The 27935-nt window shown below is 40.5% G+C and overlaps 1 protein-coding gene across 1 annotated transcript in view; it reads right to left on the bottom strand.

Moving 5' to 3' along the window:
• LOC140458115 (uncharacterized) overlaps positions 1–25607 on the bottom strand; it is a 36581-nt gene extending 10974 nt beyond the window's left edge. Inside the window, exons 1-6 of the mRNA XM_072552208.1 lie at positions 25116–25607; positions 13929–14141; positions 9711–10070; positions 8135–8274; positions 5235–5403; positions 3341–3569 (exon numbers count right to left, since the gene is read on the bottom strand). Of these exons, the coding sequence (XP_072408309.1) occupies positions 3341–3569; positions 5235–5403; positions 8135–8274; positions 9711–10070; positions 13929–14132 (1102 nt within the window). The 5' untranslated portion in view covers positions 14133–14141; positions 25116–25607. The remainder of the gene's footprint in view (positions 1–3340; positions 3570–5234; positions 5404–8134; positions 8275–9710; positions 10071–13928; positions 14142–25115) is intronic.
• Positions 25608–27935: the final 2328 nt, after the last annotated feature.

Genomic DNA, 27935 nt, shown 5'->3' with positions numbered 1-27935 from the left:
GTTGCCTAAAGCTTGAGATTGGAAACTACAAATTCTTTAAAACTGCAAGTTGTAAGTAAAGGCAGTTTGGAGAAGAGTAGGTGAAATGAAGCGTTAAGTTTCAGGATATGATTTCCAACCAACATTCTCTGAAACTGAACCTTCAAGTGAATGGAAAAATGAAATGGATATGTGGATATGGGTCATGTCTACACCCAGGAAAGAAAGGTATGACCTCGGCGTTGTTGTTTCCTATTGGAAGTACATTCAGGTGTAAAGTATTTTTGGAGCTAGAGGCTAAACAATTGGACACTGAAGAAGGTTTGGAAATTCTATTGAAATTTATAAGAAAACAATCTAACATATGTATTGAGACATGGTCAGATTTTTATAAATTTAGAAAGCTGGATGGTTATTCTGTAAGAAAAAGGTGATGGAATTTAGTAGACATTATGCAAGAATGAAAAACTTCTATTTGGTGATTGCTAATTTAGTGCATAATTATTTGCATTATGCTTAGGCATTTAACATGGATAGACTCCAACTATTAACCAGAATTAAATTTTCAGGACAAAATATCCTTTTTGAACAAATGTCAGAAGCTTTTAAACATTTCCGAGGAAAACATTCATTTCCAATGGCTTTCAATGTCTGAAATGCAGCATTCGGTAGCAACACAAAAAGTGGAAAGTTCAATGATGGCTGGATAGTCTAAAAATACCATTATGGGCTGCAAGCATCTACAAAAGAATTATAACAAAAAGGATGGCAGCTATGACAGACAACAGGAATTGGGGAATTATCAACTGAAGAATGAACCCCAAGAATGCTTGGGAAGTGGTAAACAGGTGTCTCAGATGAGCCTCTTAAGTATTGTTGCATAACGAATTGTCCTAAATTCAGTAACAAGGTTCTGAAGATGATACATGACATGGAAGGTTCAGGAGGAATTGTATTGACAGTATTGAACTTTCAAATCATAGATTCATTCAGTTGTGTTGTGCTGGACTGTGGATGCGCATCTACGTATGTTAAGCAAATAAGTTAAAATACTACATTGATTCTTGAAATACTAAAGACTTAGGTAAGGTTAAGGGAAGGGAAATACACTAAGCAAGCTATTCATGGAAAAAAGCTCAAATGAAACTGAACGTAGAATATAAGGCAATTATTAATTTAGATTTACATTATAAACAATCAGGACATTATTCTATCTAATTAAAATATTAAAGAAATGTTAATGGCACCAGAGACAGGAGTTTAAAGGAAAAATGGCTAATAAATTTACATTGTTCAGTTGCCGTCTCACAGGTTAAAAATAAAGAAGAATACAAGAATATGGAATGATGAATGCACAAAATTTTTAATCAAAGAAACTAGCATTAATGTAACAAAAAAGGACATCATCACTACCCATAGTGAGTCTCCCATTCGCAACTATTCAGTCTCCTTGGCAAGAATCCATTCCTTTGTCTGTCCAACTGTTCTTCTCTCTTTTTGGGCTCTATCTCCACCTATCATTTATTCCTTCACCCCTCCTCCTACCCTATCCTCTGCATAAAAAACAACTTTTTCCTAGCTACCTCCAGTTCTGGAGGAAGGGTCACTGGATTTGAAATGTTAACTCTGATGTCTGTACACAGATGCTGCCAGCCATGCTGAGATTTTCCAGCAATTTCTGTTTTGTTAAAAAGGCAAGGGATGACACTATGGTAGGATGCTGGAAAATACTGAAGAGCAGTCCGATCTTAGGATTGCATAACCACAAATGCTGAAATAAAGCGAGGTGTTGGAGAAACTCAGAAGATCTGACAGCATCTATGGAAGAGAAACTGTTTTAACATTATGAATCTGACATGACTCTTCCTTAGGACTGAAAGGGGCTGGAAAATGGTGTTTTTTATGCTGTAGACAGAGGGTAAGGAGGGGCAGATGATAAGGATGCCAAGGCAAAAGTCAAAGGGAATGCTTTCATTCCTGGATGTTGCCTGGGCTAGGGAATCTGAGCTATGTTCAGAGACTGGATAGGTTAAAGGTTGTTTTCCTTGGAGCAGCAAAGATTAAGAGAGACACGATAGAAGTGTGATTCTGGATTAGTGATGCTTGAAAAGCACAGCAATTCAGGCAGCATCCGAGGAGCAGTAAAATCTTTCTTGATGTTTCGGGCAAAAGCCCTTCCTCAGGAATACAGGCAGAGAGCCTGAAGGGTGGAGAGATAAATGAGAGGAGGGTTGGGGTGGGGAGAAAGTAGCATAGAGTACAATAGGTGAGTGGGGGAGGGGATGAAGGTGATAAGTCAGAGAGGAGGTGGAATGGATAGGTGGAAAAGAAGATAGGCAGGTAGGACAAGTCATGGGGACAGTGCTGAGCTGGAAGTTTGGAACTAGGGTGAGGTGGGGGAAGGGGAAATGAGGAAACTGTTGAAGTCCACATTGATGCCCTGGGGTTGAAGTGTTCTGAGGCGGAAAATGAGGTGTTCTTCCTCCAGGCGTCTGGTGGTGAGGGAGCGGCGGTGAAGGAGGCCCAGGACCTCCATGTCCTCGGCAGAGTGGGAGGGGGAGTTGAAATGTTGGGCCACAGGACAGTGTGGTTGATTGGTGCGGGTGTCCCAGAGAAGTGTGTAAGATTGAGGGGCATAAAGAGAGTGAATAGGAAAGTTTTTTCTCCTGTAGCCAAGGGGTGAATAGCCAGTGAGCAAAGATTCAAAGTAAACAGTAATCAGTCAAGAGGAGAGTTGAGAAATGTTTTCACCCAGAGGGTGGTAGGAGCCTGGAACTTACTGTTTAAAGGAGTGGTTGTAATATTTTAAACAATATTTAGATATTCATTTGCATTGCCATGGCATTACAGGTCTCATGTTACGGGCCAAGAGCTAGAAAATGGGATTTGTGTAGTCTGATCTTTGTTGACTGGCTTGGACACAATGGGCCAAATAGCTGTCTCCTATGCTAAAGATGTCTGTATTATTTTAAATATATGTTAGGGCTGACTCCATGTCTGTTTGATGTTAACTATGGCAAAACCTAATTGGTTTAGATTTTGACAGGTTTCACTAATTGTTCTATGTCCATCTATTTCTTCCAAAGTAGGTACATTAGATGTCTTTGTGGTGCAGGATTAAAAAGGATTAAGAAGTAAGAAGTGGTGTGGAATTGAAACTTATTTTTTAAAGCAAATCTTTCTCTCATTCATTCTAACAACAAACGTGATGCCTGGTATGGGGTATTTCTTTACAATGGTTGATATCTTAATGTGGGATCTTAAATGGAATAGTGCTTAAAATACTACTGAGATCAAAAGATCACCTATCAGAAAATTCATTTCATATATATTTCTTGTGTGTTTTGTTGAAATTCTTTACCTGAATTTAATCCCCGTTCCTCCCTTCCTTGTAACACTGTTCCTGGGCCATAACAGTTCATGCCAATCTCCCATGGTGCCAAGACTTTGCATCCAGGTCCAATGGCATGTCTTCGAGCATCTTCATAGTGTATGATATCATAAAGGGCAGTTTCATGCATGCAACAGTAGGCCTTTCGCTTTGTTTTCTTATCTTTGTCGAACTGCACCAAGAATCGACTTGGAAATCCCTAAATATAACAGTTTATCAGACATCATGGATAGTGTTTGGCCATTATTTTCATCTTTAAAGGATACTTTTTCTTCTCTAATCTCTAGTTTCAATAAAAAGGTAAATGTGGCAGCTCAGAATGAATAGTAACAGAATAATTGTGTTGTTCAGAGGAGTGATTCAATCCAATGTAATTTCAATGTTATTTAAACACAATATAAAATACATGTTTACTTGTTAAAAACATATTATAGGCTAATCACAAAGGTTCTGCAGATGACAATGGGGGCAGTTAATTTGAAAAGAAAGGGCAGGTCAACAATTTATTAGCAGCTGGAATAACATTTCATAGTATCAATGGTTTCTTTTCTAGGCTGAGGAGTTTGACTGGCATTGTCAGAACATTAATCTCATCATTAGGTTTAACTGGTAAATAATGCACCAATTCAGAAATTGCTTGAAAATGTCTCAGAGGTTAATCATGAGCTGACATTTTTGTTAATCAAAATCTCCTATGTATATTTTTCTGCAGAGAACATGGCGTTTTCCTCATAGCAGAAAACTTAAAAACTCTGACCACTATTGGAATGATAGATTAGGAGCTTAATCAAAAAGCAGAAGTGCTAAATATTAGCATTAGATTTAAAATAAAGAGCAAAAATGGTTTATGTCAATTTGCACTAAAGAACTTGCAGATTGTAAGCAACACTGGCCATATACAATAGAGAGTTCTCACGACATTGAAATATCTAAAATTGATCTGAGATTGAGAGGAACACCTACCTTTTCCTACTGTTCTACTGATGGATACTATTTAGGTGTACTAAGTTAGAGTCATGTTGTTAGAAAGTGTAAGAAAAAAGTAAAAGAATACCATGCCATCTGTCTGGAAAGGGTTTGGAATTCTGCATCTCAAGAACACATGAGAAAAACGATGTCTAATCTTAATAAGACATTATATCAACCAAGATCTTAGGAAGGGACTGCAATGTCAGGAGCATGAATAATGTTCAACCTGGTGTGGCGGTACTGTGCTTTTAAGAGGGATTTGTTCTGTGCTGTTTTGGCAGAGAGATGTTGCCAGTGGTGCTGTAATGTCTGCTTCATAAGCAGCAGGTTAATAGCTTTGAGCTCCTGGAGTGTTTCTTTTTAATTATTAGACAAAAAAAAATGCATGCTCACACAGACCCAAGGTTTTAGTTTAGCTTTCAGTTGAAGTTGAAGTTGAGACTTCAGTTGGGAGTGAGATACAGCTCTCTCCACTGCAGCTAATACTTGGAGTTGTTTCTCTGCTGCTAGATTGTTTATTTTGATGTTCCTTTCTCCTGGACTAGAGATAGCACATTAGACAATCTGTTTTGCTGAATTTGTCTTTGCCAGGGGTGTGTTTATGGTGATATATTGGAACGGTTAATGATTTGGTTTTTTTTGTTAAGTATTTCAATAGAGTTAAGGTTATGCCCATACTTTTATTTGTTTGTATTTTGACTTTGGTGTAAGAATAATGTGTGGTTTGTTCAAAGCTTAATAGTGGACCAATCAAATTACATCTGGAACACAGTACCTTATGCCTGCCTTTAAATAAGATAAAAGTTAGTGTCTTGGCTATCTCTTTGATATATTTTGAGAAAGTTTGGTCTGGTGCATAACAATGGTGAGGTAAAGAAACATCATAAACAGGCACCTTAACTTCTTGGGCAAGTCTTCCCAGGTAATAATATCCATCACTTTCCCTTCGAGCCAAAACACGAGCTCCCCTTATCAGCTCTCCCGCATAGGAATCAATTAAATCTCCTTTTGTTATAACCTTCACATCACAAGGATGCAATGTACTCCAGCTACATAGAAGAGGCCTGTGTAAGTAAGACAGATACAGACAATATATACAGAATACACAGTAACTAGTTAAAAAAGACTAGTTGAAATGTAAATTTTTGATCATGCTTTTGCGTGCAGCCAATTGTTTGAAAAATATCCAAAATTTTATGTTTGACTTAATGCAAATACTTGCAATGTAAATGATTCACTTCTCCTATAAAGTTGGGCACTGGGGCACATTCCCCTCTTCAGAGAACTGTAGACCTGGCAGGACAAGATTTCTAGCAGCCCTCATAGTCATTCCAGTCCTAATTCACTTTCTTGGATCATGGCTACATTAAGTACTAACTGTGAAATACAATCAGGATTTCCACTGTCAGAAGATCAGTAATCAATCCAAAAAACAGAATTCTAGTAGTGCTGCAATGAAGACAACGACATAATCCTCAAGGAGATTAAACAGTCCAATGCATTCTGATGGGCACAACCCTACTACTTTGATTGTGCTTTTGGCCATGCATCCGTCTCCTTTGGCAGCTTGTCATAATCCCAGCGAATGGTAATATTGGACGAGTCAGAGTCCTGGAGTGAAACCTAGCTTAGTACATCATAAGTTTCATTTTTGCAGTTTGGCTGAACGTATTTGTAAAGGTTACTAATGTTCTTTAAACAAAAGAAAATAGCTTGAGTACATAAAAGAAATAAAAATTAACCTATATATAATTTGACACTTTTGAAAGATCTTACTATAAACAACAAAAAAGACTAAAATCTTGTTCCCATCAAAATCCTTTCCAGTCACTCAGCCCCAGAGAATTATATCTCTGACCTTAACTTGAAGATTTCCTTCTTACCAAGGGTTACCAGCTCTTTCTAATCCTGACAGCTGGATTTCATTTCACTTCTTACAAACTATAAACTACCCTCCTGTTAGGATGACTTCTTTTCTTCTGAACTCAACCTATTAATGACTCCTGACCATTTGTTTCTGAGCAGATCATTTAACTTGGTATTGTAAAAATTCAGCAATTAACTCCCCAGGAAGTTTATGTAGTCATTTAAGCACATAATTGACAAGTTATCTAAGCCCCTTCACAAATGACTTTCTGACTTGTTATAAAAATGTAATCTTCACAGAGTTAAAGCCCAAATTGCTTTTCATCTGCTTTAAAATCCAAACTTCCAAATAATAACAATATATTAAAGAAATAAACCATTATCACAAGCTCAGTGTTAGATAATGTTTGATATTTACTATTGTCAAGTGTCTTGGAACATTTTACTACAATTAAGGTGCTATATAAATGCAAGCTGCTGTTATTGTTGATAGCAATCAACATTTTTCCACTGATCAGATGTTCAAACTGATAAGAAGGCAAACTCTTCAGGGTAGAATATAAACACCATGCTGCTCCTCACCAACACATTCCACCCTGACCTTAAATTTACCTGGACCATCTCTGACACCTCCCTCCCCTTCCTGGACCTCTCCATCCCCATTAGTGACAACCGACTTGACACTGACATTTTTTACAAACCCACCGACTCCCACAGCTACCTGGATTACACCTCTTCCCACCCTATCTCTTGCAAAAATGCCATCCTGTATTCCCAATTTCTCCGCATCCGCCATATCTGCTCCCAGGAGGACCAGTTCCACCATAGAACACACCAGATGGTCTCCTTCTTTAGAGACCGCAATTTCCCTTCCCACGTGGTTAAAGATGCCCTCCAACGCATGTCGTCCACATCCCGCACCTCTGCCCTCAAACCCCACCCCTCCAACCGTAACAAGGACAGAATGCCCCTGGTGCTCACCTTCCACCCTACAAACCTTCGCATAAACCAAATCATCCGCCGACATTTCCGCCACCTCCAAAGAGACCCCACCACCAGGGATATATTTCCCTCCCCACCCCTTTCCGCCTTCCGCAAAGACCGTTCCCTCCGCGACTACCTGGTCAGGTCCACACCCCCCTACGACCCACCCTCCCATTCTGGCACTTTCCCCTGCCACCGCAGGAACTGTAAAACCTGCGCCCACACCTCCTTCCTCACCTCTATCCAAGGCCCTAAAGGAGCCTTCCACATCCATCAAAGTTTTACCTGCACATCCACTAATATCATTTATTGTATCCGTTGCTCCCGATGTGGTCTCCTCTACATTGGGGAGACTGGGCGCCTCCTAGCAGAGCGCTTTAGGGAACATCTCCGAGACACCCGCAACAATCAACCAAACCGCCCCGTGGCCCAACATTTCAACTCCCCCTCCCACTCTGCCGAGGACATGGAGGTCCTCGGCCTCCTTCACCGCCGCTCCCTCACCACCAGACGCTTGGAGGAAGAACGCCTCATCTTCCGCCTCGGAACAATTCAACCCCAGGGCATCAATGTGGACTTCAACAGCTTCCTCATTTCCCCTTCCCCCACCTCATCCTAGTTCTAAACTTCCAGCTCAGCACTGTCTCCTTGACTTGTCCGGACTTGCCGAACCTGCCTATCTCCTTTTCCACCTATCCACTCCACCCTCTCCTCCTTGACCTATCACCTTCATCTCCTCCCCCACTCACCCATTGTACTCTATGCTACTCTCTCCCCACCCCCACCCTCCTCTAGCTTATCTCTCCATGCTTCAGGCTCACTGCCTTTATTCCTGATGAAGGGCTTTTGCCCGAAACATCGATTTCGCTGCTCGTTGGATGCTGCCTGAACTGCTGTGCTCTTCCAGCACCACTAATCCAGTATTTGCTCCTCATAATGTCATACCTGAAAGGCACAGCCACATGTAAAGGCCCGATTGGGCTGTAGGGATCTCCACTCAATGTAGCAACCATGTTGCAGCAATTTGGTTCTGTAGAGTTTATCATCTTTGGGTCGGAATAGTTGAATTGGTAGACTGGGATAAGCTGCAAATGATAAGATTTCCAGGACTGTTGATAGGAAGCCTTGTAACATTATTTTCAATTTTTATTCTTATAAATATTTAAAAATGTATTGACTTTGTAGTCATCACAATAACTATCATTGTTGTCCTAAATATTAACGTCAAATAATCCCTATTGAAAAGATAGTGAGCACAACAGAAAGCTCTCAGTATTAGATTAGGTACAGTGAGAAAGGGTCCATGAGAAAGGGTGCTAAGTGCTCTGTAAAGAACCCCATCACTCTGCCTCCACAGACTTCCACTGGGACCCATGTTATGAAGATCCTCACTGCAGAAATAAAGTTACTTCAAAACAAAATGTAAGAGTTTACTATAATGGCTTCTTTTTAGTAATTTTCCACTGATACTGTGGAATGAAGTTATGAGATTATGGCATACATAGAATTCTACTACCATAATCAAGTGCAAACAAAAGCTTTAGCCTAAAATCCAGTAAACCATGAGCAAAATACTGAAAATTCTCCATCAACCCCAGAATAAAACGATCAAAAGGATATAGATCATAGAGATGTACAGCACAGAAACAGACCCTTCGGTCCAACTCATTAATGCTGACTAGATAACCTACTCCAATTTGCCAGCACTTGGCCCATTTTCCTCTAAACCCTTCCTATTCATATGCCCATCCAGATGCCTCTTAAATGTTGTAATTGTACCACAAGTGAAACTTTACACTTTGCCATTATTTGATATCTTTAATGTATTTTAAATAGTTAAACCATATGAATCTCAAACACAACTAACACAAAATGATAAACATGAGTGGAAAATTCTAGAAAATAATTTCAGTTTGAAGAGAAGTATTGGGGCAGCATAGTAGCTCAGTGGTTAGCACAGCTGCCTCACAGCACCAGGGACCAGGGTTCAATTCCCACCTTGGGTGACTGTCTGTGTGGAGGTTGCACATTCTCCCTTTGTCTGTGTGGGTTTCCTCCCACAATCCAATGATGTACAGGTCAGGTGAATTGGCCAGGCTAAATTGCCTGTAGTGATCGGTGCATTAGTAAGGCATAAATGTAGGGGAATGGCTCTGGGTGAGTTGCTCTTCAGAGGGTCAGTGTGGATCTATTGAACGAATGTCCAATTTTAAAGATGTTTATTTACATTTTAATTTTAGTACTTTTGCTGTAACATTTGGAAGTATAAACAAAATACAAAATTATTTAAACTTCTGTTAATACCCTTTGATCTCTTAAATCTAAGTTTTTAAAATGGATGGAACTCTCTTTTTACATTTTTGGAAATAAGCTATCTTGTTACACACAAATTTTAGCATGTCCCTAATTGTAATGCAATTATTGAAAGGCTGCTATTGTAGATGGTAAAAGACAGTCCCATACACCACAAGTATTAAATCCTCAGTTTTACTATCATTATTTTAGACATTTACAAACCCACTTGTTCTGTTGAATCACTTCTGTTGAGTCTTGCTGTTTGAAAGGAAGCATCAGTCTGCCATGCTATCTTTTCCAAGAACTCGTGAGCCTCAGATCTGCTGTGACGTCCCATCACATACAGAGTGTGTACCGGTCGACCTTTTGCTGCATACGTCAACATAGTGTAGATTTCTTGCGGGTTGATGTCAGGTATCCCATCTGTTATCAGGTAAACTGCGTCTGTGGCTGGATCATCTAATGCAACAGCTAAAGCACGTTGCATGTCTCTACCAGTTTGACACTCCAGAGATTTGATCCATGGGATAGTTTTCTCTACTGCCTGAAGTTTGCAATCAATCAAATCGTCACTGTATTTTGCAACCTAGTGAATAGATAAATTAAAAAAATGTTAAATTACTCAGATTTGCAAAAGCCTTAATTGTGTAACTAAGCAGGCATTGGTTTACACAGGGGAGGATTGGATGTTTTTGATTCTCAGGTGACCTGCTCAGATTGTCCAAAGTCAAAACTGGGATACATTGTGAAACCATGTGGAGGTGAGGATGGGTGATGTTGGAATTGTTGGGTAACTGATGACAAGGAGTCTGGAGGGAAGGACAGTTGAAGATGGAAGATCATGTGTTGTCATCTCCTGGATTATGTCCACCCGGAGTTGGCAACATTATTTTGCAGATCATTTAAAAAGCTTCAGCAGCATTGGAGCTATCAGCACCAAAAAGGTAGTGGCAACTCAATTGGGGTATAGGGGAGTGGTGGTGGGCATTGGTGTGGATCTGCTGCCTGCAATGCAATTCTATGTGATGGGTGCTTACAGGGAGAATGACACCATTTCATGCAGCCTTTCTGCCTCGAGACCCAGCTTCTCTGTTTGACACAAATGGAAAAGGTGAAAACAACGAAATTTGATCTATTCATATGAAGTTGTTGAGAAATCAGGATACTTAATGAGAAGATTTGTCTGGTCACCTTACTCTATCCAGTGCAACTGAATAACACACACATGCAATGGAGTAAATATTTAGCTTAGAATGACAAATCAAAGCAACCATTGATTTTAGGCAGAGATAGCAATAAGCATGGCTTTACACATCTACTCAACACTAACATATTTTTTCAGATGAAATTTGTAACTGAAATTTACTAAGACATATTGTCATGAACGATCACCATGAGAGATATCAGGAATTTTGTTTTTAGATTACTTACAGTGTGGAAACAGGCCCTTCGGCCCAACAAGTCCACACCGCACCCGCCGAAGTGCAACCCACCCATACCCCTACATCTACCCCCTACCTAACACTACGGGCATTTTAGCATGGCCAATTCACCTGACCTGCACATCTTTGGAGTGTGGGAGGAAACCGGACCACCCAGAGGAAACCCACGCAGACACGGGGAGAATGTGAAAACTCCACACAGAGAGTCACCTGAGGCGGGAATTGAACCCGGGTCTCTGGCGCTGTGAGGCAGCAGTGCTAACCACTGTGCCACCGTGCCGCCCACTAGAATGTAGACTGTAGAAATAGAGGTTGTGTTAATTCACTAAGAAAGCTTTGGGATGGATATAGTGTTCCTGCTATGGCTATTTCCAGTGAGATTGGAAGTCATCAGGAATCTGGCTGGTCAATTAGTGAGGGTGACATGGTGACATGGTCAGATCTTATGGTGAGGGCAAATTTGATGTCAGGAAGGAATTAGGAATAATAATATTAATAAAGAATATTATTTTTGTGTAATAAACTTTCTTCAGTTAAAAGTATATTGACAGCTTAGTGTTACAATGTTCAGCGACTGACTTCCGTGATAAACATAAAAGAAGAATAAAACTTGTGATCTATCAAGCCAGGTTCTACTATGGAATCTGATTTCATCAGCTGGGATCATACAGCATGCTGACTGAGTCACCATTCCTCAGCCTTTCAGATCTGTACATTTTTACACAGAGAACAAGTCTTCAAAATTATATCTTCTGTCCAAGAAGCCAAAGCAATCCTTAAGCTATTTATAAGTAACCAGCTTTAACTGGGCTGGTTAATGAAGGCATGGGAAAGCTATGTTGCTTAAATTATATTTGGGAGGTGATGTTAAATTGCCTAAACTGATGTAAATTATATTTAATGGCCTATGAATCATTTTAGTGAGGTTCTGTTACCAATGGGCAACTTTTCCATGTCATTACCTTATTGCCACACACTTAATATCTGGGCACATTTCCAGCGGTTAGAATTCAGACATGTGGCCTCCTACATGATTCTCTGCTCCAGTGGGTAGCTCTACATTGAGCCCATGATTTTTCACCAGATGTGTTGCATATATTGCACTTCAGGTGTCAGTTGTATGTTTTTTTTTTCATTTGTAATTTCATCTTTTGCCTGTCTTTTTTTTGGGGGGTGGGGCAGTGTGTTGGCAAGTATATTCAAAATGCCAGCCTTCTAAAACTTCCTGTCCTCATATATTCAAGACCCAAAACCAAAGTGTTGTGCAGCTAAACTGTTACACATTTTGATCTCAGTTCTAAACCTGATGAAGCATAGGTTTGATAACCAGTACTCTTCTCTATCCCGGTGAGCACTTGAAAGTTAGGCACCATCTAATGGAGATAGATCTCAATCTACAAATATTGTACATTAATTACAATGCTTGAGAACTTCTGAGAAAATAGATCAGGTATAGGATGAGTGACATGCAGACAGTCAATTTTTTTTTAAACTTACAACTTGTCTCTATTTCCACAATAGCTATGGAATTTCAGTTAACTAAATAAGTTTAGGAAATAAGAAAACAAAACATTGAAGTAGTTTATGAAGGACATCAGACATCTTTACCCATTCTGGCCTATTTATAAATCCAATAGCAATCTAAATGGCTCTTAACTGCTCTCTAAAATATCTTTATTGCATTCAAAAAGGCAGATCACCACTACTTTCTCAAGGACAATTATAAATGGACAATAAATGTTGGCTTGTCCAGAGACACCACACCTGGTGAATGATTACAAAAATGTGCTCAGGACAACTGGTTAGATTGGTTCGATTTTAGCTCAATGACAAAGAAGACACTGTTGGCTCTAATAGTAGAAAATATAGGAAGGCAACAAAAGGATCACGTAACATCTAAGATGTAGTTATGACAATATAATTAAAATTGAAAAAGAAAGAGAATGGTAAAGACCTTTACTGGAAAAGTCCAAGTTTACTAAGATGTGGGAACTGGCCCAAATAAACTAGAAAGAAAAGTTACAGAAAATATATTGTACAAATAATGCAAAACATTTAAAGAGAACTCAATTAAACTTTGTTCTTGGCATACTGCCAGAGGAAAAAGTGCAGAATAAACTGGAATTCTTTGGATGAGTAGTGAATTTAAAATTAAGATTATAAATTGAAAGGAAAAGTTGCTATATAATTAAGAAAGAGCAGAAGAGATTGAATAATTGGATAGCCCTTTTAAAGAGCATAATGGATTGAATAGCCACTTTTGTGTGAAGATATTCTAAGAGGCTTTAGAGAGGAGTATTGATAAATCTGGACCCAAGGATCCAAATCCAAATCAAATTAAACATAAAGGAAAACAACACAAATTAGAGAAGATAAGAGGAGGATGAAGCAGACTGACAATAACACAATGCTAAGTACCAAAGACTGTTCCAATCACATGACATCATTTTTGCAGGACAGAAACTAGACACAGCTCAGTACGTGGACCCACTCATCTCTCAAGGGCATATTCCTTGAAAACATACAGTAAACTAAGTAAAATAATTGTCACAGTAAAAGAACAAGATCCATTGAAGATGAAGAACAGAACCTTATGGAACATATAGATGTGACATAATAGAAAGTGAGAATAGAATGGGTACAACAGGAAAAGATGAAGCAATCAGATGAATTGCAAATGGAGAGGTTCAAAGTGGAAAAGACCCTGGTGTCATTATAAATTTTAAATAACAATGAGACAGGTTAGTATCAAGCTTGAAATAGGAAAGTACAAGCATGTGAAAGGAGGGTAGCAAAAGTATCCCCTCTCATAAATGATGCAGGTGTAAACAGTCTCACACCCCTTTCCTATCACAAGATGCTAGGGTGAACATGAACTAGTGACATAATTACACTAATTGATTTAGATAAATATTTATTTATGTCTACAATGTTATTCTTAACTGTACTTAAGTCTTTTATTGACTTAATAAACTAAAGAAGCAACTTACTGAACAACCTACCTTGCCAGCGAATGCAATGATGTTGAATTTGCTATTAATCATTGCAGAGGCCTGAGTGAACAGGGCCTGGATTAAGTAGTATTTCACTGCTTCTAGTTTGGAATGCATACTTCCAGATATGTCCAGAACAAAGGTTACATTCTTGTCTTTAATACTCCTGAAAAGAAGGCTCCCGGTGAAACATAAAGGAAAAAAGACTGCCATAATGAGCCCCTGAAATGAAAACAATGTAATTAATTATGCACCATATTGAGCCTCCAGTTTCTCTTCCTCAGGTCCAATAAGGTGTTTAAAACTGACATTCCACAATTCTGTGCAGCACAGTCCCTTTCACAATGCACGATGGAAAATCCCGCACAATAACAATGTTACTTTTGAAGTATTGTATTTAATGTAACACTATATCCAAACTATTAGACCCAACAGCATTTTCCTACTTCTGATATTTTGGTATTAATACTAATTGCGCCATCTGCAAATTATGCCATCAAATAACAATCCAATGTTTCCCCAATATTACATCATGCTGTCTCCAAACATCATACCCAATATAAATTGTGCCCAAAATATTTATTTTTACAGATCACTACAGGAGGTTGTTTTATGTGATGCTTATTGAAGATAAACCTCCTGCATGTCTTTGAAATAACACCACAGGATCTGTTATACCCACCCAAGCAAGCAGTGATGGCCTCAATTTTAAAATACCATCTGAGAAATAGCACCTATGCCGTGGCTACCAGCCCTGTCACACTAGCCTGGTCAGTAAACTGAATGAATATAGCTTGCTTAGTCCACATTTTAGTTCGTAATGATCCTAGTTAAAGCTGATCAACAATCAAACTTTCTGTTAAGTTTTAGTTACTTACAAGTTATTACTGAAGGTTTGTTACAGGAAAACTACATATGATGATTAAACCTAGTACCAATAAGACAAAACAATAATGATATGAAGAATGTCCCAATTAGTCTCTGTGGTATACCACTAGGGCCAATTGATTAAGTTCCTTGTTGATGAAGTGGAGAGGTTAATGTTTGAACTCAGCTGCAATTGAATGGTTGTTCTTTCATTACACATGCACACTCTATACAACAACAAATTCTGGAAGACAGAGAAGATTCCAGCTGGCTCTCCATGTGTGGCACTTTATAGTTGATTGCTTTTTGTTCGTGTAGGCTGCATTTTTAAATTTTACAATCCTGTGGATTCAAGATGGTGGTGACCCAGTAGGTCTGCTCTGCTGAGCTCTGCACCAGAACCCAGACAAAGTGGTGCACTCACCTTCCCTTTATTACCCAAAGTGGTAGAAATAGTTATTTTTGACTCCTAGAATTTTTCAGTATCAGTTTAAAATAGTTAGGAAAATTACCAAAGGGAAGGGACCGCAGGGATTGCAGCAAGCAGGGCACCCTCCCCCTCCCCAGCAACAACAGACACACCCATGGCCGCAGCATCAGCCTCTGCAATCGCCCCAGGGGACCGGAGCAGAGCCTGGCCTCGAACTCTGTGAAACTCTGAGAGAAGATCCATTCAGCGATGGAGGAGACCCAGGCCAGGCTTGAACCGATCTCTGTCATGCTGCAGAAACATGACCAGGAGATCCAGCATCTCAGGCAGCGTGTTGGGGAGGTGGAGCAATGGTCCGTGGCCTCCAAAACTGCAGCAGATTCCTCGGTAGATCAGGTCCAGGCCCTGGAACAGCAGGCATGGGCATCGGAGGGGCAGGTTGATGACATCGAAAATCGAGGTTGTTGGAAGAACATCCGTCTGGTGGGGCTTCCAATTCAGGAGGAGGAAGGCCAGCTCGTCAGCTTCTTGGAGCAATGTCCCCTGCAGTTTCTGAAGCTGGAAGTTGAGGTAGGCTGGGTACAGGTCGAGGGGGCCCACCCATTTGCAGTGCGCAGGCCTGGATTGGACCAGCGCCCCTGCCTGGTCCTAACGCGATTCTAGAACTACAGAAATAAGCAAATGATGCTGGAAGCCTCTAGAGCACTGGGGAAAGATCCACAGGCTCTGATATACAAAGGATCATGAATTATGGTTTTCCAAGACTTTTCTGTGGCTGTGATTCATAAGATGAAGGCCTTTGATGAGGTAAAAAGGCGACTGGGGGACTTGAATATCCAATATTCTGTAAGATATCCAGCAATATTACGTTTCAGCCATGGAGGGTCCGTGTTCAATTTTGACTCACTGGAAAAAGTAAAGGACTTTCTGGATGCTTTAAAATAGACTTGCAGGCTTGAATAATATGGACAATAATGTTTATTTTGTTTTTCCTTGTAATTTGCCTGGTTTTCCTTGTTGTCAAGGAGCTTTTTTAAAATATGTGTGGGGTCATAATTGTTTCTTTTTTCTTTTTCTCTCTCTTTTCCCTTCTCTCCACCCTCCCATAATCCTTTGTTCTTTTTTTCTTATCATTTCCTTTTGTTTTTCCCTTCTGGCATGGGATGTGGGTGGGGCGGTTGGGGTTAGAGAGGCTATGTATTTCTGTTCTACGAGGAGTGCCTAGGATTACAGTATGGATGGGATGGGTTGAGTGTCTACTTTTAACTTTCTTGTTGTAAGATGTGTGTATTTTTTCTTACTTTGTGTTGTCTGGGGTGGGACATGGCTTCAGCTAGAAGGAACCATGGAGGGATTCGTGGGTAGTATGAGCACCCCCTGTGGGCAAGGGGGAAAGTCTCCTTTTATTTGTGTTTTCTGTTGGTATGTTGTAGAAGTAGCTGTTAGAAGTTTTGATTTGGTAGTTTAAAAATTTATATGAACTGTTTATTGTTTTCACTTGGCACACTATGAGTGGGTTTTTTCCTCCCGGGGGTCACAGCCTTTTTTTTTTAGATTCCTTACAGTGGAAACAGGCCATTTGGCCCAACAAGTCCACACTGACCTTCCGTAGAGCAAGCCTCCCAAACCCATCTTCCCCTGACTAATGGACCTAATACTATGGGCAATTTAGCATGGCTAATTCACCTGAGCTGCACATCTTTGGATTGTGGGAGGAAACCAGAGCACCTGGAGGAAACCCAGGCAGACACGGGGAGAATGTGCAAACTCCACACAGACAGTCACCCAAGGTACGAATGCGAAACCAGGTCCCTGGCACTGTGAAGCTGCAATGCTAACCACTGAGCCACCATGCCACCCACCCATTTTGGATGATTATGGCTAGCCATTCGTTTAAATGGAATGTTAAGGGGAGTCATTCACGAATTAAGAGAAAAAAGATAATTTCAAGTCTTAGAAAAGAGAGAGTCGATGTAGCCTTGCTGCAAGAAACACATTTAACCGATAAGGAGCGCTTGAAATTGCAACAGGGAGGGTTTGGACAGGTGCTTTTCTCATTCTTTAATTCGAAATGTCGAGGGGTTGCTATACTCATCTGGAATAATCTCCCATTTCAAATGTTAGACCAAATTAAGGATGAATATGGATGGTTTATAATCTTTAAAGCTTTAATACATGGAGAGGAATATGGGATTTTGAATGAATATTGCCCCCGACACATCCCCTCAAATTTTTAACAGATATGCTTTCCAGGTTGATGGCTTTTGGGACGCGTCATACAATTATAGGGGAGACTTTAATCATCTTATTGACCCTGAAGTGGGCAGGATGCCTAGGGGTCTTGCAGGTATGTGCCCACAATCCAGGCAGTTGGTGGACCTGAACAGGGAGCTGGATTGGTGGATGTGTGGAGATGTCTTCACCCCGAAGGAAGGGATTTCACCTTTTTCTCTAATCCACTTAAGTGTTATACCAGAATTGACTGAATTCGGTGCTGTCTTGCAGAATAGGGAACGTAGCCATTTCCGATCATGCGGCAGTGTACTTGGAGGTCAAGTTTGGTGGTAACAGGATAGGCTCCCAGCACTGGCGCATGGACCCTTTCCTCTTGAAAGATAGCAAGTTTATAGAGTATTTTTCACAGGAATTTAAAAACTTTTAGGATATTAATTTGGGTACGGCCAGTAATCCATTGGTGCTCTGGGAGACTGCAAAGGCCTATGCAAGAGTTTGATTATTTCTTACTCAGTGACCCAGAAGCAGCAGAGGGGAGAACAGCAATGTTTGCTCAAGGCTCGCCTGAAGGCAGTTGAGTTAGCTTACTTTGATAGTCTGTCTGTAACCAAATTGGAGTGGATTACAGTCCTTAGGGCTACTTTGAATGCTGCGATCACCCAGACAGCAAGATGGGAAATCTCCTTTGTGAGTACAGAGGTTATTTGAGTATGGTGATAAACCAGATAGGTATCTAGTGTACCTGGCCAGAAAGAAGAATGCCCCCTCCAATCTGTCACATCCATCAGAGAAAGTGGTAATCTTACTTGCGATGCCAAAAAGATTAATGCAGCATTTAGGAAGCTCAGAGCTGTACCGGTCAGAGGGCTGTGAGAACAGATTTTTGAAGATGGAGTCCTTTTTTAAGATCCTGGACCTCCCAGGCATAACTTCAGAGCAGGCATCCTTTCTGAATGCCCCGTTGATAATCCAGGAAATATTGGAGGCGGTGAGGCAGTTCCAGAGTGGTAAAGCGCCCGGCCCAGACGGTTTTCAAAGTGACTTTTATAAGGAGTTTATAGACATGCTCGCCAGATCACTCTTGGATATGTACAACTACTCATAAAGTCAGGACTGCATCCCATCCTCTCTGCGAGAAGCAAATATTTTTCTTATTCTTAAGAAAGGGAAAGCTCCAGAGGATTGCACTTCATACAGGCCCATAACATTACTGAACTTGGATTTTAAAATTCTGTCAAAAATGCTAGCGTTAAGGTTGGAGCGGGTTTGCCCATCATTGTAAAGGAGAACCAGACAGGTTTTATCAGGGGACATAGGTCTACCAACAACATTAGTTAAGTATTAAACATGGTCCAGGTATGCCAGCAATGTTCGATTCTGGGCATGGTAGTCTCCCTGGGTGCAGAGAAAGTGTTTGACCGGGTGGAGTGGCCGTACCTCTTATGTACTGGAGCAGTTTGGTCTTGAAGGGGTTTTTGCCAGGTGGGTGGCAGTGTTATATAGTGATCCAAATGCAACAGTTCTCACAAATGGTATAAGGTCAGATACTTTTAGGGTTGGCAGAGGCTGCTGACAAGGGTGCCCTCTCTCGCCACTATTATTTACCATTAGTAATTGAGCTGCTGGCGGAGGCCATCTGGAGGGATCCCAACATAATTGCCCTGGAGATAGGGTCAGGCAGACATAAGATCATCCTCAATGCGGATGATGTTCTTCTCTTTTTAACTGATCCGATGACATCTGTGTCCCATTTAATACAAGTGATTAATCAAATTGGTTTGTTCTCCGGGTATAAAATTTACTTTATGAAGTCGGAAGCCATGCCTGTGGGGGGGCCTTACGAAAATATCTGATTTTGGGAATGGAACCCGTTTCCCTTTCAGATGGTCACAGGGAGATTTCCAGTATTTAGGAATTTTTATCACCCCGGCCTTCAATCAATTATATAAAGGTAATTTTGTGCAGTTACTAGAGAAAATAAGGCAGGACTTTCAGCGTTGGGGGATCTTCCAATATCTTGGTTGGGTAGAATAGCTCTAGTTAAAATGAATGTTCTTCCTCGCTTATTATATCCCATGTGAATGCTCCCCTTGACGCTGCCAAAGCAAGCACTACAGAAGCTTTAGAGTTGGCTTAGATCTTTCATCTGGTGTCATAGGCGGCCTCTTATTAAGCTGGACAAATTGCAGCTCCCACAGGGGATGGGAGGTTTGGATTTTCCGGACTTTAAGAAATATTAATTGAGTTCCTTACTATCCTATGTGGCTGACTGGGCCTGCCAGGACTCGTGACCAACTTGGCGGGATATCGAGGTCTCCCAGGCAAAATCCCCCTCATCAATTTGTTGTCTATGGACAAGATGAGGACTGTTATGGACCATTGCAAGAATCCGATTGTCCTTAACATGGTTAAAGCTTGGAGAGTGCTTACAAAAAGCTTCCCCTTTCACTCCCATAGTAGGAATGTCAGGATTCTGGCTGGGTTATTGGACTCTGGCTTTAAACTTTGGGAGTTTAGAGGCATCTCCTGTTAAGGAGATTTATTCAATGGGGAGGTCATGATGCCTTTCGAATAGCTGAGTCAGAAATATGAGCTATCTAGGAGGGACCTCTTTCGTTACTTTCAGGTTAGGGACATTCTACAGAAAAAGACTATATTGATGGTTAGTCCCTATAAGTCAGATATGGAGAGGAGAGTGCTCCTGTCTCCCGCACACTCTCGGTCAGCATCCTCTATCACTTGTTAGGAAGTAATGTTTCAAAGGACTCTATGCGGAATCTGGATTCGGAAATTGGGGGTAGAAATCTTGTCAGAGGTGTGGGAGGATATTTGGGAAAATGTAAGGAAGATTTCAATTTGTAATAGGTTGCAGGCTATGCAACTGAAGGTATGCCACAGGGCTCATTTGGCACCGGAGCGGCTTGAGAAATTTAAGACAGTAGCATCCCCAACGTGTCCCAAATGTAAAACAGATGTTGGCACTCTTACTCATTGTTTGTGGTCATGCCACAAGCTTCATAGGTATTAGGGTGCCATAGCGAGTGTTTTGGAAGATGTCTTGGGGAACTGAGATTAAATTGGATCCAGTGTCCCGCCTCTCGGGTTTGCTAAATCTCCCCTCTTTGAATGTGCATGGGCAGAAACTATTTAATATTCTTTCATTCTGTGCGAGGAAGAACATTCTAATGAGCTGGGTGTCGAAGAATCCCCCAGAACTTTCGGGTTGGCATAGGTTAGTTATGGAGCACATTCCCCAGACTTCCTTATGAGAATGGTGCACCAGAAAACACAACTGAATTATTTGGATGCAGACTTGTTGACTATATTCGGGCAGGTCTTTGTGTAGTCATGAGGGCTCTGTCTGGCAGTCCGGGGGCCCCTGGGAGGAAGAATCCTGAACAAATACAGGTTTGCTTACTGATGCTCACAGTGGTGGGGAGCTTCAGTGGGATTGCGCTAACTGCAGTAACTTAACTGAATATAACTTAATTTACCTTGGTTTAATTTAATTTTTTTTCTTTTAGTTATTTATTGAATTGTAGTTTTTGTAGGTTTTTTAAATTTTCTCTCATCAGTGGTTTGTGGAGTAGAGTAGTAGTTTTATTTGTTATTGTCATTATAAAGTTGTTATACTATTTTGTAGTGATTTTGTAACTTTGTAAAAAATTTAAAATCTTTTTTCTCAATAAAAATATTTACAAAAAAAGCTCACAATCCTGTCATGTCCACCCTCACCTTCAACAATAGTTTCCAGAGATCATGCATTTTATTAGCAATAAGCTGAAGACCAATTCACTGCCTCTATTAATTCTATTCTTTCCTTTAACCCACCAAACTTTCTAGGTCAAAGGTTCCCCATCTTACTCTGAATTTGAATTTATCTCCAGTTTATCGCTTATTTATCTCTTCATGTCATTTCCAAATTATGCCAAATTATGTTGACTACCAAAACTCCATTCCTGTCTCCCATATTAGCTGATATTAACAATGAAAAATATTATTTTAAAAAGATCTTTATTATTGTTTTGATCTGCACTGAGAACTGGTGAGCATTAATTTCTGTGTAAAGTTAACAATTAACTAAAGATACTATTTAAATTAAGAGATGTTACGTTTTATTCTAGCCTTACAATAGTAATATAAAGGTCTCTGAATGCGGTTCCAGCTAGCTAACAAATTGCCTGGTTAAAACAGACTTTTTCAGGAGTTTGAATGCAGTTGTTTGAGAGACTAAAAAAAAGGAAAGGTTTTCTTTGTACTGCATTTCTGTAGAGTGTAAAGTGGGAATTGTTCAATAAAGAAGTTCAAACAGGAGGGAAAGGAAATGTTTTGTTTTCTTTCTTTTTCAGCCTCCAGCAATTGGCTTTTACTTTGGTATAGGAAAAGAAACTGATTAGAATAACTTACCGGTTACTCACTACTTATTCTAATTGTAATAAAGAGTTTTTAAAGTTACAGTATAGCCGATTAGCTCAGTCAAGTGGAATACAGCCTGCAGTATGTGGGAAGTCATGGATGTACCATGTGCCCTAGACAAATATATCTGCAAGTAGTATAAGTGGCTGTGTAAGCTTGACCTCTGGGTTTCAGAACTCGTTGGAGACACAATGTGCATCCACAAGGCAGAGAACCATGTATGGAACACTTAAATTGAGAATTAGAACTAACTTTATTGTCACATGTACACATACAAGTACAGTGAAAAGTTTACAAGTTGGCATCTTAGGTACAAAGGTTCCTAGATACTGATTCTTCAGAATGTATTAGAATAATACAAAATTTAGGGATAAAGTAGGAAAATAAAGGAATACAAAGTTCAGAATTATAGTCCTTCTACCCCAGTCTGTGTCAGCACCTAGCCCCCAAACTACAAATGAATAAAGAAGAAATTACATAAATAGAGTTAATCTTCTGAACAAGGGGGTCTACAAAGACAGGGCTTTTGCAAGATCTCTGTGAGGACCCACAGCCAGAAGTCCTTGCTTCGGGCACTGCCCTCGTAGTAGCTAAGTCAATGTTTCAGGCTTTCAGAGCACCACTCCTTGCATGCCTGATGGAAGAGTAGCGCTCTGAAAGCTTGTGATTTCAAATAAACCTGTTTGACTCTAACTTAATGTTGCTTGATTTTTGATCTTAGAGAAGAAAAAATCGAGTGTCTGAAAGCAGATTTTAGGGAATTAGGAAGTAAATTAAAAAGTAAAATGTCTAGAGCAGTCATCTCAGGATTACTCTCAGTGCCATGTGATAGTGAGCATAGGAATAGGAGGATTTATCAATTGAAAAATATGGAAAAAAAATTGGTCGAGGAAGGAGAATAGCAGATTTCTGAGGAATTGGGACTAATTCTGGGGCAGATGGGACCTGTTCAAGTTGGATGTATCACACTTTAATATGACTGGGGCTGATATTCATAAAATCCCTAGTGTAAAAGCAGGCCATTTAGCCCATCAAGTTCACACCAACCCTCTCATGCAGGAAAATTCACCAGTGCTGATTGGGAGGGTTTAAACTAGCTTCTCAGAGATGGAACCTAAAGAATGGTCATAGAAAATCATAAAAATGGTAAATGAAACTAGAAGGCAGGCGAAATGAAGGCAAATATCAACTATGCTTGGAATGCAGAATAATACTAAAAAGGGAAAGTTAAGTGCACTCTACCATCATTGTCTCCAACTTGTAGATTGCAATTGACTAGTTGATCGCAGTCTCTAATAGTCAATCTCACTGCCTGCCAGTGTTCCTTCACTAGGCATGTCTGACAGTTGACTTCATCATCTGCCCATATTCCCTCAATGTGCATACATCAACCATCATGCCCCTGCATGACTTCTACTTTTGGGAGCTGTGCAGCTAGAGAAAAGCACAGGCTTTAACAGACTTTATCATCATGTTTCTACTTGGTCCAGATGGACTATCATTGCATGATAATGTATGTTTTGTGTTGGAAACACAAACTAATGAATCAGAAATATACTTGGAAGTGAAGACAATGTATTACAGTACTAGAAACATAGGTGACCATTCAGCCCATCATATCCATGCAAGGTCCCTGCAAGAGCAGCTCAGCTAGTCCTGCTCCACTGTTTCTTAGACCTGCAGCTTTCTGTTCTTCACCTGATCATCAAAAAAAGTCTGTGCTGGATAAAAAACAAATTATGGGGAACACTGCTGCAACCCATATCCAATATCCAAGTAATGCAAATCAATCCAGAGCTCTGAAGCAAATTGCAATCACAGAAGTGACCTCTGGTGCATCACAGTTGAAAGCAGCAAAATTCTGAATGTTCTAGAGATGTGGATCCAGAGGCTTCCCTGCAGTATGAGCAGTAGCTGAGTGATGTTACAAACTACAAGGGAAAGCAATAATAATGACTGGGGAATCCAGGCCATTTAAAAAGAAACCAAAAAAGTATACAGCTTCCATGAATATAAATTTCTGTTCATAACTTTAAAACAAAAGAACATTTGCCTTCTCTGCTACCAGAGTATATTGATAAGTAGAAGTGGGTATTTGGAATGAAACCACATAACATTGCAGTGAATTCAAGGTTAGGTTTCCCCTGAACAGCATGCTTTAAACAAGAAAGTTGAGGAGTTGAAGGCTGTATTTGAAAGCTGAAGTCATTTGTTTACAAACCTGCAACAAAAGATAAGACCTACATTGAAGCATCACTTCACATTTGCCATTTTCACAGATGGTGAAGTAATTTTAAAAAATGATTGTGGCCATGAACTCTACATTCAAAGTCTTTGAGAATAAAGAAGAAATAATGGCAATTCAGTAGCATGATGTGTAGAACATCGTCCACAGACATCTTTCAGCAACTACTGCAGAATTTGAAGGACTGTGAACACTTTTTGCTGCAGTTCAATGAGTCCATTGACAGAGCCCAACTGATTGTGTTTTTTAAGGACATAAGGATCTTGTCACCTTTTTGCCTGTTAACGAGGCAACAAGAGGTGAGAGTAGCTACAAAGAATTCAAAAAGGCATGTGCTTGAGATAAGCATACTAATAAAGAAACTTGTTTCCAGTACAACTAATGATGTAAATATGGGCTTTGTTGCGTTTTAGAGAAATAATCTTGACTTCCTCTCTTCCATCAATTATCACAGTATAATCCACCAGCAAGTACTAACAATGTATGATGCCAGCCATAGTTAAGATTGGTAATTTGAGCAGGCTCCAGAAATTACCTGTGACATCAAGCGAGAGCCATCCAAGGAGAGAAGAAAATCAATAATCATGAGGGTGGAGGTATATCAATGCAGTGACATTGTCAGAAATGGTTATCTAAGAAGATCCTAAATACCTGAACTCTGAACAAGTAGCCTTGAGTTCAAGATTTTTAGATATTACATTTTTACATGGTCTCCGCCAGGAAATCAATGTGCACCTAGCCCACAAAGATACATCAAGGATTTATCTCCATTGCAATTACCACCAGATACTTGAATAAATATTGGCATTACTAGTATCAGTGGTCTTCTATTGTTGCAACCACAAACTGAGAAAAAGTGAAGGAATAATATAACAAAGAAACACTTTTTCATAACATCCCCAAAACTGAATACAGAAAACTTGTTCACATACACACAAAATGCTCCTATTACAAACATTGAACAATTTTCAAATACGCTATTCTACAGTGAAAAGGGACTCACAGCAGGATGAAATAATCCTTTTCCTTTTAATGTCTGGATTGCTTCTTGTCTTGTACACACTTATTCCGTCCAGTATTTTGCTTGAAGCTGTAGGGTATTCTTTGATCCTTTCAGGTTGGATCTCAATTTGCAAAAATATTCTCTCAGCTTGTCATTTTCTCTGATATTTATCTCTTTCTCTGTCTCTTAGTCTCCAGCTTTAATTCTGATTACGTGTGCCTCACCTTTTGTCTGTAGTATTCTTTTTGACATACATGTACATTCCTCCTGTGACTGTACAATGTCTCTATGCTTGTAACTTTCCAGTATGTGTCTTCTATACGACTGCTTATTTCTTTGTGTACATCTCAGTTTCAAACTACCAGCCTGGAAACATGTCTGTTTGTGAATTCCTCATTTGTTTTTACTCTTCTGTTTTTTTTTGGTAACTCCATTTCACTGTCTTCCTACATTCTATTTTTGTCACGAGAGACTTAACTCAATAACTCACTATATCGATGCCCTCCTGTCTCTCTCGGTTTCTATTCTGAAGCCTCCTTCTTATGAGTTTGTTTCTGTTGTTACCTAGGAGATCACATACAATTGGTGTATACTAATCTTTCAACGCAGAGATAGTTTTAAATTACTCTGACTATCCATGTTTTATGATACTCCAACTAAACATTCAGGCTACTACCACAGCTAGCTACAATCATAAAAAGTGATTTTTAAAGCAAACAAGCTTTAGTAACAGAATGAATCAACTGAAATGTTAATGCATCTAGTGGTTTAATCCAGGTAATACCAAGCTTTTGTTTCACTGTATGCTACTAAGATACAACTCCGTACAAAGACACAAGATTCTAAATATAAAAATATTTATTAATCAACCTGTTCAGAGATACAAATGTATAAAAAAGGTAGGAACAGTTGTAGGCCATTCAACCCTTCAAGCCTGCTCTGCCATTTAATGTAATAACTTAATTAGAGACAAAAAACTGCAGATGCTGGAATCCAAGGTGGAGAAGTCAACATTTTGGATGTAACCCTTCTTCAGGTCTGGGTGTGGTGTAAGATAAAAGGGAGGGGTGGCAGGGTGGTGAGGTGGGGATAGGTGAACATTGCTACAGGGTATGACCTGGTTGGTCGATGGGAGGAATGAATCTGGTTGGTGGCTAGAAGGATGGGTCAAAGAGAGGAATGGAAGGGAGGGGAGGGGCTGGGAAGAGAGTCGGGTGATGGGAAGGGAGGTTATTTAAAATTAGAGAACTTAATGTTGAGTCCTCTGGGCTGTACGCTGTCCAGCAGAAGATGAGGTGTTGTTCTTCTAATCTGTGGTCTGATTCGTTGTAGTAATGGAGGAGGCCAAGGATGGTCATGTCGGAAAGGGAGTGGGAAGTGGAATTAAAACGGATAGTGAATGGTAGGTCATGTCAGCCCCTCCAGGCCCAGCTGAGATGCTCGGCGAAACATTCACTTAGTTTACATTTGGTCTCCCCAGTGTAGAGAAGATCACATCAGGAGCACTGGATATAGGAAACAAGGTTGGAGGAGAGGCAGGTGAACCACTGTCTCACCTGGAAAGACTGTTTGGGGCCCTGGATGGAGGTGAGGAGGTTGGGGAAGGGTGGGGGATGTGCCAGCAGGTTTTATATTTTCTGGTTTGGGATTGCTCGGGTCTTGCTGCATATGCTTCAGCTTCTGGAGAGTTCTAAATAGTGAACGTTGTGTGATCATCAGCTAACATCTCTAATTTTGACCTCCTGATGGAGGGAAGGCCATTGATGAAGCAGTGAAGATAGTGTGCACTACTCTGGGAATCACCTGCAGAAATGAGTTTGGGGATTGTAATGGTTGACTTCCATCAGCCAAAACCGTCTTCTTTTGTATTAGGAATCACCCTAGCCCCAGTACAAAGCAGTCTAGGAGTCATTCTCACTGAAATCCATCACATTTACTGTAGTTTTATTCCTCAAAAGGGAACAGGTTATTTCATAGGCAGCAAGCAAAACAAAAGGAGGGAATGGAGTTCGAAATAGAGTGAATAGTTCATAAACTAAAAACAGCAACTGAAGTGACCCAGCAAGTGATCCACATAAAAAAGCACTATAAAGGAGAATAAATTTCAATGCATTGAAATTTAGAGTGCAGCTAACATTCATGTTGCTGAACCACGAGCAGCAGGTCATTGCAGCCAAGGTCAGCATCACCTTGCACTGGATCGAAAAGCTGTTGATGCAAACTCAGACTCAGACCAAGTCCCAGGAAATCACCCTCTCCTTGCAGGCGAAAGTGGGTACTGCAGACTAGAGTAAAGATTAGAGTGGTGCTGGAAAAGCACAGCAGGTCAGGCAGCATCCAAGGAGCAGGAAAATCGGCATTTCGGACAAAAGCTCTTCATCAGGAATGAGGCTGGGAGCCTTAGGGGTGAAGACATAAATAGGATGGGGCGGTGGGGCTGGGGAGAAGGTAGCTGAAAGTGCAATAGGTGGATGGAAGTGGGGTAAAGGTGATAGGTCAGAGAGGAGGATGGAGTGGAGAGGTGGGAAGGAAGATTGACAGGTGGGACAGGTCATGAGGACAATTCTGAGCTGGAAGGTTGGAACTGGGATGGGGGGGGGGGGGGGGGGGGAATGAGAAAACTGGTGAAGTCCACATTGAGGCCATGGGGTTGAAGGGTCACGAGGTGAAAGGAGTTCTTCCACCAGGCATCGGCTGGTAAGGGAGTGGCAATGGAGGTAGCCCAGGACCTGCATGCCCTCGGTGGAGTGGGAGGGGAAGATGAAATGTTCGGCCATGGGGCGGTGGGATTGATTGGTGCGGGTGTCCTGGAGGTGTTCT

The sequence above is a fragment of the Chiloscyllium punctatum genome, chromosome 32, assembly GCF_047496795.1.
Source record: "Chiloscyllium punctatum isolate Juve2018m chromosome 32, sChiPun1.3, whole genome shotgun sequence".
NCBI classification, from domain to species: Eukaryota; Metazoa; Chordata; class Chondrichthyes; order Orectolobiformes; family Hemiscylliidae; genus Chiloscyllium; species Chiloscyllium punctatum.
Note: the sequence above shows the minus strand (reverse complement) of the source record. Positions and strands in the feature narration are given on the sequence as shown.